Source organism: Nicotiana sylvestris, chromosome 5 (assembly GCF_000393655.2).
Source record: "Nicotiana sylvestris chromosome 5, ASM39365v2, whole genome shotgun sequence".
Taxonomy (NCBI): domain Eukaryota; kingdom Viridiplantae; phylum Streptophyta; class Magnoliopsida; order Solanales; family Solanaceae; genus Nicotiana; species Nicotiana sylvestris.
Genome location: NC_091061.1, coordinates 62,139,758 through 62,154,571, shown reverse-complemented (window position 1 = coordinate 62,154,571; position 14,814 = coordinate 62,139,758). Strand labels below are relative to the sequence as shown.

At 38.7% G+C, this 14,814-nt stretch overlaps 2 protein-coding genes across 2 annotated transcripts; both read right to left on the bottom strand.

Moving 5' to 3' along the window:
* Window positions 1-1,516: 1,516 nt before the first annotated feature.
* Window positions 1,517-4,989, bottom strand: LOC138868727 (uncharacterized). The gene is made up of 6 exons (XM_070146294.1): window positions 4,975-4,989; window positions 4,590-4,880; window positions 4,165-4,335; window positions 2,819-3,330; window positions 2,545-2,668; window positions 1,517-2,062 (listed from the first exon to the last, which is right to left on the bottom strand). The coding sequence occupies exons 1-6, from the start codon at window positions 4,987-4,989 to the stop codon at window positions 1,517-1,519; spliced, it is 1,659 nt and encodes a 552-aa protein (XP_070002395.1).
* Window positions 4,990-12,635: 7,646 nt separating this feature from the next.
* Window positions 12,636-13,294, bottom strand: LOC138868726 (uncharacterized). The gene is made up of 2 exons (XM_070146293.1): window positions 13,159-13,294; window positions 12,636-13,054 (listed from the first exon to the last, which is right to left on the bottom strand). Exons 1-2 carry the CDS (start codon window positions 13,292-13,294, stop codon window positions 12,636-12,638), a joined length of 555 nt encoding a protein of 184 aa, XP_070002394.1.
* Window positions 13,295-14,814: the final 1,520 nt, after the last annotated feature.

Genomic DNA, 14,814 nt, shown 5'->3' with positions numbered 1-14,814 from the left:
GGAGTTCAATGTGATCTGGTGCTTTATCCATATATGCTCCCTATCAGGCACACATATTGCGTCAAGAATCGGTGTCCACCAGACAGTTGGGAGGTAATAAGCAAGGTAATGATCTCTATCCCCAGTTAATACTGGCAGCCGGTATACTCGGCGTATGGCCTTAAGGGGCACATTTACTCGAGTGTTTCGTACTGTGACCACCCCATTAACATGCTCTGGGTAGTTTGCGTAAAACTCTTGTACCATCAGTACATTCACCTCCTCTGGTTCATCAAAGAAGATGTCCAGCTGACACCTCCCCAACTCTGCAAAGATAGTTGGGCATTCCATTTGCAAGGCTTGCCAGTCAATATGTACTTCAGGTAATAATTTCTTCGATGCCTTGGCGTTATACCTGTCCTTAGCTGGTTTGGAGACAAACCTAGCGCAGTCAAACTGTTCCGCACTAGCTTGACCCCGAGCTCTAGAAGAACTACCCAGTCCACTATCGGAGGACTTGGTGGTACGTTGCTTCCTGGATTGATGCATTGTACCTGCCAAAAACAGAGGCTCCCATTAGTGAGGGTTTGAGTTGCGTGAACCCTGGGTGGTTACTCAGACTTTACCACCACCATGGTCACATTATCCATTACAGCTCCATTGGGGCAATTTCACAAATACCTTGTGAGCATGGTTGCTAATCTAACATACCCAGCCCTATGAAAACATAAATTCTTCCCCCAAATCAACCATTCGTACTTCACCATTCCACCCCACCACAATGAACTTTATACAATAGAAGCACACTCTTATCTACAACATTTTTCACATAACTCACTAAAAAACAAAAAATAAAACCAAAACAAAATCTAGATATGAATACTACACACTTCCAACATAAAAAAAACACAAGAAGGGGGAGGAGAAGCTTGACATACCTGGGTTTGTAGAAGTTGATATTGATGGAAGATGAAGTCTTGTATAAGTGTGTGTGTGTGTGTGTGTGGAAAGAATGGGTTAGGGCTTGGAGAGAAGAAGAAGAAGAAGAAGAAGAAGAAGAAGAAGAAGAATAAAGAGAGAGAGAGAGAGAGAGAGATGTTGGGTAGGGTTTGAAATGTGAGAGAAGAATGGGGAAAGTGACGGTGGGGCGGGTGGTTTTAGTGTTTAAGAATAGAAGAAAAGAAAATAAATAATTTTTTTTTAACATAAACGACTTACCTGGCGATAGTATATTCACGAACCACCACGGTCAACCGCGGTCCCACCGCGGCCACAGTGAGTTAAATGGGCGAAACAGAATGTTCTTGTTTCACTGCAGTCCCACCGCGATCGCAATGAGTCAAGGGTTCCTAAGACAAAATACTTGTCATATACCGCGGTCGCGGTCACGAGGATTTTTTTTTATTTTTTTAAGGAAGTTAGTTTCCTATACATCTGGTACAACATCAAACAAAAGAAAAGGAAAACAATAAAAATCATGGTTTGCCTCCCACGCAACGCCTGATTTAACTTCGCGGCACGACACAGATTAGTGCATTTAAGGCTCCCTCGACCTTTGAGGTTCAGTCAAATGGATCACTGACACTTCCTTTGGTTCATCCATGCCCACATATGGTTTCAATCTCTGCCCATTGATTCTAAATGTATGTGAGTCTTTTCCTGAGACAATCTCTACGGAACCTAAAGGGAATAATTCGACCACTCGAAATGGTCTAGACCATCGTGACTTGAGTTTACCCGAAAATAGCCTTAACCTTGAGTTATAAAGCAATACCATATCTCCGGGATTGAAATTTCGCTCAACAATGTACTTGTCGTGCAGCCTCTTCATTCTCTCCTTATACAACCTCATGCTCTCGAAAGCAAGATATCGGAACTCGTCGAGCTCATGCAATTCTGTGACTCGAGTTGTGTTCGCAGTCTCAATGTCCAGATTCAGCTGTTTCATTGCCCACCAAGCTCTATGTTCTAATTCCACTAGCAAGTGACAGGCCTTCCCGAACACCAACTTATATGGTGATATACCAATTGGTGTTTTAAAAGCAGTTCTATAGGCCCAGAGTGCATCATCTAGCTTTTTCGCCTAATCAGTTCATGTGGCATTCACAGCCTTGGTTACCACACTCTTTATCTCTCCATTAGACACTTCGACCTATCCATTGGTCTGAGGATGATATGGTGTTGCCACCTTGTGGTGCACATCGTACTTTGCCAGCAACTTCTCGAAGGCTCGATTGCAAAAGTGAGTGCCCCCGTCTCTGATAATAGCTATCGGGGTCCCAAAACGGGTGAATATATTCTTCTTCAAAAACCCCCCACCACCACTCTTGCATCATTAGTGGGAAGTGTTGTAGCTTCCACCCATTTGGACACGTAATCTATAGCAACATGTATGTTCTTATTGCCAAAGGAGCTGACGAAGGGGCCCATGAAGTCTATCCCTCAGACATCGAATACTTCAACCTCTTGAATTGGGTTCATGGGCATCTCATGGCAATGGAAAATGTTCCCGATTCGCTGACATTCATTACAGCCCTTCACCCATTAATGTGAATCCTTAAATACTGTTGGCCAGTAGAACCCGGCTTCTAGTACTTTCGCTACCGTCCTGACTCCTCCAAAAAGCCCGCCATACGTCGATGCATGACATGCCTGCAAAACAGAAGATTGTTCTATCTCGGGGACACACCTCCAGATCATATTGTCAACACATATTCGAAATAGATAAGGTTCATCCCAATAATACATGCGGCAGTTACGATAAAACTTTTTCTTTTGCATAGAGGAAAGGTCATAGGGAACTATACCGCTTGTCAGGTAATTTTCAAAGTCTGCATACCATGGCACTTCCTCAAGGCTTGTAGCGAGTAGCTGCTCATTTGGAAAGGTTTCTAGGATATCCTCAACCTCAACTGAGTTTTCAGCTCCTTCAAGTCGTGATAGATGATCAGCGACTCGGTTTTCTGTGCCCTTACAGTCACGGATTTCAAGGTCAAATTCTTGCAGTAACAGCACCCAACAAATCAGGCTCAGTTTGGACTCCTTATTCTCAATCAAGTACCTGAGAGCTACATGATCAGTATATACAATTAACTTAGAGCCAATCAGGTATGATCTGAACTTATCGAATGCAAACACCACAGCTAGCATCTCCTTTTTAGTCACAATGTAGTTTAGTTGGGCTCCACTCAACGTTCTACTGGCATAGTAGATTGAGTGCATTAGCTTGTCTTTCCGCTGTCCCAGCACTGCCCCCACTGCATAGTCACTGGCGTTACATATGAGTTCAAATGGTTGCTCCCAGTCGGGGGCAACAATGATGGGTGATGTGACTAGCCTCTTTTTCAACTCCTAGAATGCTTCCCTGCAATTATCAAAAAACAAGAAAGGGTGATCTTTTTCGAACAACTTACAGAGAGGGTTGGAAATTTTTGAGAAGTCTCTTATGAATCTCCGTAGAAGCCGACATACCCGAGGAAGCTCCTGATTGCCTTGACTCGAGTAGGGGTGGTAGCTTAGTTATCACGTCAACTTTAGCACGATCCACCTTGATTCCCTTACTTGATACCCGGTGTCCCAAAATTATGCCCTCTTGTACCATGAAATGGCACTTCTCCAAATTAAGTACCAGGTTAGTCTCAATACATCTTTTCAACACTCGGGTCAGATTTATAAGGCACTAGTCGAATGAGTTTCCCACTACTGAGAAATCATCCATGAACACCTCCATTATGTCTTCGACCATGTTAGTGAATATGGCTATCATGCACCTTTGGAATGTGGCGGGTGCATTGCATAGGACAAAGGGCATCCTCCGAAAAGCATAATGCCATATGGGCATGTGAAGGAGGTCTTATCTCTTTCCTCTGGTGCAATGGAGATTTGATTGTACCCTGAGCAGCCATCTAGAAAATAGAAGTGGGACCTCCCTACCAATTTGTCGAGCATCTGATCAATGAAGGGAAGTGAGAAGTGGTCTTTCTGGGTGGCCAAATTTAATTTTCTGTAGTCCATGAAAATTCTCCAGCCTGTGACGGTTCTTGTAGAGATCAGCTCATTGTTATTATTTTTTACCACCGTCATGCCACCCTTCTTAGGAACACATTGCACCCGGCTAACCCAGTTGCTGTCAGAGATGGGGAAAATGATTCCCGCATCCAACCACTTAATCACCTCTTTCTTCACCACTTCCTTCATGTTGGGGTTCAACCTTCTTTGGTGCTCCCTAGAAGGTTTGTGCCCCTCTTCCAGCAGAATTTTGTGCATACAATATGCCGGGATGATCCCCTTAATGTCTGCCATGGTCCACCCAATGGCAGTTTTGCACTCCTTGAGTAGCTGCAAAAGTTGTTGTGCCTGCACATCTAACAAACTAGATGAAATAATAACAGGTAATGTGGAGTTAGGTCCTAGGAACTCATACCTGAGATGGACGGGAAGTGGCTTAAATTCCAGCTTTGGTGGTTCTTCTATGGATGGCTTGGCTAGAGGAGTTTCTCTGTTTTTTAAGTGCAGGGGCTCGAATTCAAAAGTTCTATCCCAAAACCCTCTGCCCTCTAAAGACAGCACCTATTCTACCAATTCTTCCCCATTCACCTCATCTAAATTACCAGACATGCAGCAAGAGAGTCCTCAATAGTTAACGTCTCATCATCTGCTTCTATGATTACATCCACGACATCAATAAGAGAACAATTGGTGAATTCACTTGGTTGCCTCATAAATTTCTGCACATTGAATGTTATCTCCCCATCGTTCAACCTCATCTTGAGCTCCCCAGTTTCATAATCAATGAGAGCTCTCCCCGTGGCCAAGAACGACCTTTCCAAAATTATGGGAATTTCTTCATCCACCTTGCAATCTAGAATCACAAAATCTGCAGGGAACACAAATTTCCCTACCTGAATCAACACATCATCCAAGATACCCGAGGGTCTTTTCACGGTCTTGTCAGCCAGCTGCAATAAGGCGCCATATTATTATGAGGTCGCATACCTCCCATATTTCCATTGTTGAGATGTGGCTGGACTGGCCTGTATGACTGATTTTGTTGGCCCCAATTCTGACCACCCTATCTCTGGCCCCCATAATTAGACACATAATTCATGTCCTCAAGGTAATGATGATGTTCACTTTCTGCATTCCACTGGTTACCAATTGGCTGACTAATGCAAGATATGCATAAGCCCCCATTGGTAGTATCAACAATGTGTACCTGCTGCTTTTGCCCTGACTCTTCCACTTTTTTGGTGAGTATACTTATCTGTATCATTAATGTGGCCATATTTTCAGCAAAAGTGTTGGATGGATCTAATGGCACTGAGTGAACTACTGGAGTGATAGGTGCATTCCTGGTTGTCCACCCCGAATTCTATACCATCTTGTCAAGCAGGCTCTGGCTTTCTCTCTATGTTTTGCTCAGGAATGCTCCACCAGCTGAAGCATCAACATTAACCTTCACGCTATCCGTCAAACCCATGTAAAACCGCTGCCCCAACATCTGATCTGGAATACCGTGGTGCGGACATATAACCAACATCCCTTTGAATCGTTCTCACGTTTCTTGCAGTGTCTCCATTGATTTCTGTTTGAAGCTCAAAATTTCATCAATTTGCTGAGCAGTCTTATTGGGTGGATGAAACTTATTCACAAATTGCTTGACTAACTCCTCCCAAGTCGTGATGGAATTAATGGGGAGTGAGTTTAGCCAGGTCTTGGCAGCTCCTGTCAATGAGAATGGAAACAACAACATCTTTATTGCTTCCTGAGTTATGTTGAGCTGCCTTTGAGTTTTGCAGATTGACAGGAAATTCTTCAAGTGTTGCTGAGGATCTTCAATGTATGACCCCGAAAATAGTCCCTTATTTTGCAACAAGTGCAACATGTTGTTCGTGATATGAAAAGATTCAGCCTGAATCTGCGAGACTAATATCGTTGTGGCCAAATTCTCTGTTGTGGGTTGTGCCCAGTCATATAGAGAAGCCTCTGGCACAAGAGGTGCCACTGGCGCTAATGGTGCAGCTGGATCTACCACGTTATCCCCCATGTCTGGTTCGAGTTTTTTAGTTGATTGTTGTTGTTTGTTTTTCCGGTTGACCCGATTCAAGGCCTTGAAAACTTTCTTGAGATCTGATAATGCTTCAAATAATTCACCAATTCTCAATGAGTTTCTAGGCATGCACATGTACAACCAAGTCAACAAACGTTAAAATTTCAATGTATAGATTGAAAATAAAGAAAACTGACTACACTAAGAATTTTTGTATTTCTTCCAACTGTAATTGATAACACCGTTAACTCCCCGGCAACGACGCCAAAATTTGATCACGCCCAACAATGCATTATAAAAAGTACAAAGTGGTTGCTACAAATATAATCCGAGTATTTAGCCCAAAGACTAATCCACAGGGAATTAACCTACCAATTACTCTTGTTAGACTCACTAAATTCTTCGTAATCAACTTTCCAAATATTTTGAATAACAATTGGAGATGTTTTTTTACTAATTATAACTGAATGAAAACAAGTAACTAACAACTAACTATGACTGGTTTGTATGCAAGTAAGAGAAGGATCTAAGGTTATGATTTCCCCTAATGATGGAATCCCTTCTTGTTATGTTTCGCATAGATTTGCCTAATCGTCTCTATTAATCATGAGCGCTCATATTACCATAAATCTCTCCCGATTAATCACGACAATTTACTAGACGCACTCTCCCGAGTTACGCTAGCTGGCTTTTACTACAGCTCATTTTAGATTGCACCCAAGGCTTCGTTATCCCTAATCCCGCATTTAAACCCCCAGTAATTGATCCCTCATATATCTGGGAGTGGTGTTGTTCAACAATTACCTAAATATGCACTCTCTCCCAAGTAATACATACTAAATAGGCACAGTTAATTGAGGATCCTATCAATTAACTACAACACGAACGTAGTTGAACAAATAGAGATTAAACCGGGCAAACTATATTAACATAACACGAAATTTATCCTTCAATAGGTTCCATCAAAACCCTAGACTAAATATTTAGCTACTCATAGCAAAGCAAGATAAAACTACAAAAGTATTCATAATGTGCAAATAAAGATAACAAAGAGAAGATTGAAAAACACTAATGGTTGATTGCTCTTCTCACGCTTGTTCTTGCCTCCAATTCAGTCTAAAAACAAGCTTAACCTTTGCTTGGGCGAGTTTGTTTAGTTTATAAAGGGTTAGGATAAGTTTCCCTTGATTTACACTTTAGTCCCAAAATTTCTGGGTGATTACACAGTCGACCGCGGCCGCAGCAGAACGTGGCGCGACTGCAGTGCATCGCAACTATTCTGCCTCAATCTTTTGGCCTACCGCGTTCCATCCGCGGTCGACCGCGGTTGCGGTGGCCTCTTGTCTCGTCCTCCTTTGCCTCTTTCTTTCTTATTTTCATTTGGGTTCTTCTTGATTGGCCTTATATCCACATTATTGACTCCAAAACACTCCATAGTCTCTTCCTAACTTGGATTAGTCCCTGCAAAGCAAAAGAACACCAATTAGAGTATTTTGTTATAATTTAGCCTTTAAAACAACAATAAAGTATGGTACATTTAGAGCGTAAATACCGTCTATGTAGCCTACTATCATGTATATATTTTGTAAACAAAACTTGTTTATGCCGGCTAATTAAAACATAGACATTTAGGGTAATAAAGTTTTCAATAGTGTATAGGAATGAAAAAACCTCAAAAACATTCCTAGTAAAATGGAGTAATTTTATCACTAATTCTACTACTGTGATGAAACAATAAAAGTAGAAGAATAATATTGCAGAGAAAGAGAGAGAGAAAATTCTTAATGAATTTTGGGATGATTTACAATGGGGTAAGACCCCTCTATTTATAGGGGAAAAATGACTTAGCCACAAAGTAAAACTCTCTACAAGATAGACATTCACTCTAAATAGAATTCTATTCATAATACTCCCCCTTGAATGTCTACTCAATAAGTAATGTGCCTCATTAAAACCTTAACTAAAATAAAACCCAATGGGAAAAAAATTCTAGAAAAGGAAAAAGAGTACACATGTTTAGAAATGCGCCTTTTGGTTGCCTTGTTAAAAAAACCTTACAAGAAAAACCCCAGTGGGACAAAACCTTGTAAGGGAAAAAGAGTGCAACGCGCATTAACTCCCCCTGATGAGAGCATTAATTCACATCCTTGAGCATTCGCATCCCGATTTTGTACACTAGCTTCTTGAAGGTTGACGTTGGTAGAGATTTTGTGAACAAATCAGCCATATTATCACTTGAATGAATCTGTTGCACATTGATATCACCATTCTTTTAAAGATCATGTGTGAAAAATAACTTTGGTGAAATGTGCTTTGTCCTATCTCCTTTTATGAATCCTCCCTTTAATTGAGTTATGCATGCTGCATTGTCTTCATACAAAATCGTGGGTAGTTTGTCACATTTCAAACCACATTTATCTCGAATAAGATGTATTATAGACCTCAACCACACACACTCTCGAGTTGCTTCATGAATAGCAATTATATCAGCATGATTAGATGAAGTAGCCACAATTGATTTCTTAGTCGATCGCCAAGATATGACAGTGCCTCCACAGGTAAATACATAACCTGTTTGAGATCGAGCCTTGTGTGGGTCAGATAAATACCCAGCATCAGCATAACCAACCAGATCGGAACTGCAATTGTTGCCATAAAATAAACCCATATCGATAGTCCATTTTAGATACCGCAATATGTGTTTGATTCCATTCCAATGTCTCCTTGTAGGAGCAGAGCTATATCTTGCTAAGACATTAACTGAAAAAGTTATGTCAGGCCTTGTAGTATTAGCAAGATACATTAGTGCACCAATTGCACTAAGAAATGGTACTTCAGGACCAAGTAGCTCTTCATTCTCTTCTTGAGGTCGGAATGGATCCTTATTCACATCAAGTGATCGAACAACCATCGGAGTACTTGATGGATGTACTCCATCCATGTAAAACTGTTTCAATGCCTTTTCTATGTAGGCAGATTGATGAATAAAAATTCTGTTTGCCAAATGTTCAATTTGCAAGCCAAGACATAATTTTGTCTTTCTAAGATCTTTCATCTCGAATTCCTTCTTTAAATAATCAATTGCCTTTTGGAGTTCTATAGGAGTTCTAATAAGGTTTATGTCATCAACATATACGGCAAGTACAACAAATTCCGATGTTGTTTTCTTTATAAAAACACATGGGCAAATGGCATCATTTATATAGCCTTCCTTTAATAAATACTCACTAAGACGATTATACTACATTCGTCTTGATTGCTTTAGACCATACAACGATCTTTGCAATTTGATTGAAAATATTTTCCGGGACTTTGAATTATTTGCTTTAGGCATTTTAAATCCCTCGGGAATTTTCATGTCATTCGTCCTGATTGCTTTAGACCATACAATGATATTTGCAATTTGATTGAAAACATTTTCCGGGACTTTGAATTATTTGCTTTAGGCATTTTAAATCCCTCGGAAATTTTCATGTATATCTCATTATCAAGTGTGCCATAAAGGTAGGCGGTAACCACATCCATTAAATGCATGTCAAGCTTTTCATGGACAGCAAAACTAATGAGATAACGGAACGTTATAGCATCCATAACGGGTGAATATGTCTCTTCATAATCGACACCAGGCCTTTGTGAAAATCCTTGTGCAACAAGGCATGCCTTATATCTTTGTACCTCGTTTTTCTCATTTATCTTGCGTACAAAGACCCATTTATAGCCAACAGGCTTAACACCATTATGTGTTTGGACTACAGGCCCGAAAACTTCACGTTTTGCAAGTGAATTCAACTCTGATTGGATTGCTTCTTGCCATTTTGGCCAATCAAGTCTTTGTCGACATTCTCCAACAGATTGAGGTTCAAGATCCTCACTTTCTTGCATAATGCTAGATGCAACATTATATGCAAAGACATAATCCACCACTATATCCACTCAATTCAAATTTGTCTCAATATCGATTGGATTTATTGATAGTTTCTTATTTTCTTGAGTCTCGGGCTCAGTGGATTCCTCATGAATCTCAGAATTTATTAAATTGTGGATTTCTTCATGAGATTCTTTCGTAGTGCCATTTTGATCATTTATTTTCCTTTTTCTAGGATTTCGATCTTTGGAACCTAATGGTCTGCCACGTTTTAGGCGTGTTTTTGACTCATTAGCTATGACACTAGAAGATTGTCCAACAGGGACATCAATACGGATTGGAACATTCTCTGCAGGGATATGTGATTTTGTTATCCTTTTCAGATCTATAAATGCGTCTGACATTTGATTTGCTATTCTTTGTAAATGGATAATCTTTTGCACCTCTTTTTCACAAATAGAGGCACGTGGATCAATATGAGATAATGATGGATTTTTCCACAAAAATTCTCGTTTGGTTTCACCAACTTCTCCCCCTAATTTTGGAAAAAGTGTCTCATCGAATCGACAGTCTGCAAATCGTGCAGTAAACACATCCCGCGTCAATGATTCTAGGTTGCGAATGATGGAGGGCGATTCAAACCCAACATATATTCCTAACTTTCTTTGGGGACCCATTTTGGTGCGATATGGCGGTGCTACAAGCACATATACTGCGCATCCAAAAATTCATAAATGGGATATATTAGGTTCATGACCCAAAACTAATTGCAACGGGGAATATTTATGATAATTTGTCAGTATGAGACGAACTAGCATTGCTGCATGCAAAATGGCGTGACCCCAAACAGAAGTGGTCAGCCTCGTTTTCATGAGTAACGGTCTTGCTATCAATTGCAGACGTTTAATTAAAGACTCTGCAAGACCATTTTGAGTGTGAACATGAGCTACAAGATGTTCCACTTTTATCTCAATTGATAAGCAATAATCATTAAATGCTTGGGATGAAAACTCAGCAGCATTATCAAGTCTAATAGACTTAATTGGATTATCGAAAAATTGTGTCCGTAATCGAATTATTTGTGCCATTAATTTTGCAAATGCGAGGTTGCGATATGACAATAGGCACACATGGGACCATCTAGAAGATGCATCTATTAAAACCATAAAATATCTAAACGACTCACTAGGTGGGTGAATAGGTCCACAAATGTCCCCTTGTATACGTTCCAAAAATGCAGGGGACTCAATTCCAACCTTTGTTGGTGATGGTCTAATAATTAACTTGCCTTGATAACAAGAAGTGCAAGAAAATTCATCATTTAAAAGAATCTTTAAATTCTTTAATGGATGCCCATTTGAGATTTCTATAATTCATCTCATCATAATTGATCCAGGGTGTCCCAATCGATCATGCCAAAGTACAAAAGTATTGGGATCAATAACCTTTTGATTTACGGTAGAATGTGCCTCAATTGCACTAATTCTTGTCCAATACAGGCCACAAGATAAAGATGGGAACTTCTCAATAACCCTCTTTTGGCCAGAGACATTCTTGGGAATGATGAGATATTCAAGATTATTCTCATCTATTGTCTCAATATGATATCCATTTCGACGGATATCTTTAAAACTCAACAAGTTCCTCTTGGACTTGGAGAAGAACATTGCATTCTCTATGATAAGTATTGTTCCTTTAGGCAGAGTTATAGTAGCTCTTCCAGAGCCTTCAATTAATTTACTACTACCAGAAATTGTAGTAACATCTGCCTTACACATACTTAAATGAGAGAAATATTTCTTCTCTTTGAATATTGTATGTGTCGTACATGAATCAACTAAACAAATATTTTTAAAATTGAACTTTAATCCAAGTTTGTTTTGTGGGATATCCATATTTGCTTCCAATGTTTTGGCATACAAAAGAAATAGACGAATAAATAGTAGTATTTTCAGAGAAAAAGGAAAGAAATAAAGTTAAACAAATGATTCGATAATGACATTTTAATGCACTTTTGAGTAAACTCTTATTATATATACCACAAACAATTACGTAGTTAAAGATTATACAATTATAAGCACACTATACACCTATGACCCAGTATGGTAATGATTATTATAGACATTTTTTTTAAACAACTGGAAATTTCCGCAAAAACAATATTACCCAAATATCATTTGATATTTTTGAAAAATTCTATTCAATAGGTGGTTTTCGATTTTTTTTTTTTTGAAAACTAAAAAACTATGCTCTAATAGTGTTTAGCTGGAAAGCTTTTGGAAAACTGAAAAAGTATCAACACCTTTTTGTAAACAAATGTCGTAAAAATTAACTAGTATACTACTATATCAGACTTGTGTAGTAGTAATGCAAACAAACTATTTATTAAATAATTATATGATACTATACGTCATGATTATGTTATTTATCATTAGTAATGCTAATGTACATTTCATGTGCAATTGCTAGTTTTTACAATTAAATAACTATTCTGAAATTGTAATGACTGTAGTAAAAAAATGTACGTAATAACATTGAATTTTGTGTTGCAGTTCACGTGATTGATTAGGCATCAAGTTCATTGTTTAAAACGAAGATAAGAATCATATTTTTAATCAAAACGTACTAACACTATTTCGTAAAACAAATAATACTAATGACTACTACTCATGTAAAGAACTATGATTACATGATGTTTATTCACTAACTACTACGAATTGGCAAAAATAAAATTTAAACTACTCAATCTTCTTTAACCACAGATCCATCACCGATCAAGTGATCTATTTTTCCATCAGGGTGCTCAAAGAAGTCTGTCACATCCAAGTGGGTGATGTCAAAATCATTGTCAAAGACAAAATTGGCTTTAGGGCCTTTATTCTTTAGAGATGCTTGATAAAGCTCAACCAAATGTCTTGGTACACGACAAATATTTGTCCAATGGCCTTTTCCACCACAACGATAACATTCGATTTTTGAACCATTTGCCTTTGGTTTCTCATCTTTCCCTTTCCACTTTTGGTGGTTATTTTTCTTTGGGGGGTGATTAATACCAGGAAAATTTCTTCCTTGCCCACGGCCACGACCACGACCACGACCACGACCACGAATAGGGCCACGGCCTTTTCCACGCTTAGCATAATGGGAATACACCTCATCCACTTCAGGTAATGGTGTAGACCCAGTGGATCAATTTTCGTGATTTCTCATGAGCAAGTCATTGTTTCACTCAGCCACAAGGAGAAGAGAAATCAACTCAGAGTACTTCTTGAAACCTTTCTCTTTGTATTGATGATGCAAGACCATATTGGAGGCATTAAACGTTGTGAACGTTTTTCAAGCATATCATAATCAGTGATAGTATCTCCACAGAGTTTCAATTTAGAAGTAATTTTGAACATTGCAGAATTATATTCAGAAACAGACTTGAAGTCTTGGAGCCTCAGATGAGCCCAATCATTTGCTTGTGGAAGAGTGACCAACTTTAAGTTGTCATATCTTTCCTTTAAGTCATTCCATAAAATAAGTGGATCTTTGACTGTGAGATATTCTATTTTCAACCCCTCATCAAGGTGATGGCGCAAGAAAATCAAGGCCTTAGCACAGTCTTGGGTGGATGCTTTAGTTTTGTCTTTAATGGCGTCTCCAAAACCCATTGCATCTAAATGAATTTCAGCATCCAACACCCATGTCATATAGTTCTTGCCCGAAATTTCAAGGGCAACGAACTTTCTTTTCATAATATCAGTCATACTTAAAAGAGGAGAAAAGTTGTACCTTAATCTTCTTGAGACGGTAGAGTTTCGTGTTGATAACGTGTGATGAAACAATAAAAGTATTAGAACAATATTGCAGAGAAAAAGAGAGTAAATTCTTATTGAATTTTGGGATGATTTACAATGGGGTAAGACCCCTCTATTTATAGGGGAAAAATGACTTAGCCACAAAGTTAAACTCTCTACAAGATAGACATTCACTCTAAATAGAATTCTATTCATAACAACTACTTTTTTTATTATTATTTTGCTCTTTGTTATAAGATAAAGAACTATCAAATAAAGTTCTAAATCTAAATTGAGGAAAGAAATCATTAAGCATGAATTGATATTTATTTCAAAACATAAGACAAGAAGCAAAACGGAAAAATAGTCATCACAAACCATTCCAGAATGATATTTACGAAATAAGAAAATAAAAATTATTGTTATATATGAGAATATTTTATATATGCTTGTTTAAAATTTGAGAATATTACAAAGATTTGGATCAATTTGGGCGGATTGGATTATAACTAATTATTTAGCCCATTTTGACACAACATAGTGAACTTTGGCAATAACGAGTCAGCTCATCTTGACCCGTCCAAATATAGCCTAAACAACCCATTTGCGTTAATTAACCAGACTTCCTGATATAGAAGCACCCAGATGATCCTCAAACTTTTTTACTTTGAAGCTGAATTTCTTCCATGCGATCTTACATCATCAAATTCATCATCCAAGGTTACTTAACTCAAATTGCATATAGAATATTACATGTCAATATTTTTATTGAAGTATATCCATTGGGAATGTCGCATTCTTGCCATTATACAATGGAAAATCTGTATATTTCTGTCATGATAGTGAGACAGCATGAGAAATTACCAGCCCAGGCCGATAGTCTTCTGAAAGTTTCCGAAGGGCCAATAACCATGTACTGCCTTGGCCAATTGACATCATATGTGTAAAAGAAAATATCAGTGTAAAGGGCAACAACATAGTCCAAACAGGCCATCACATTTCTCATAACTGCAATCAGCAGGTTAAAGGGTACAGAAACAGCAACCGTTGTTTGAGTAAAAAATTTAGCAGCAACTGCCTCAGCCACTGAGGTTAACACACTAACTTAAGGCATGGGGAGTTTGCAGGTTACCACTGTG

Excerpts from the sequence above, each read along its gene's own strand:
- LOC138868726 (XM_070146293.1), bottom strand. The coding sequence starts at position 13,294 with ATGTTCAAAATTACTTCTAAATTGAAACTCTGTGGAGATACTATCACT. Across the intron at positions 13,055-13,158 it reads AAAGAGAAAGGTTTCAAGAA|TGGATGAGGTGTATTCCCAT; the intron begins GTACTCTGAGTT and ends CATTACCTGAAG.
- LOC138868727 (XM_070146294.1), bottom strand. Across the intron at positions 4,336-4,589 it reads ACTCTCTTGCTGCATGTCTG|GCACAACAACTTTTGCAGCT; the intron begins GTAATTTAGATG and ends TTAGATGTGCAG. Across the intron at positions 2,063-2,544 it reads CCGGGTTCTACTGGCCAACA|GCGAAAAAGCTAGATGATGC; the intron begins GTATTTAAGGAT and ends TGAACTGATTAG.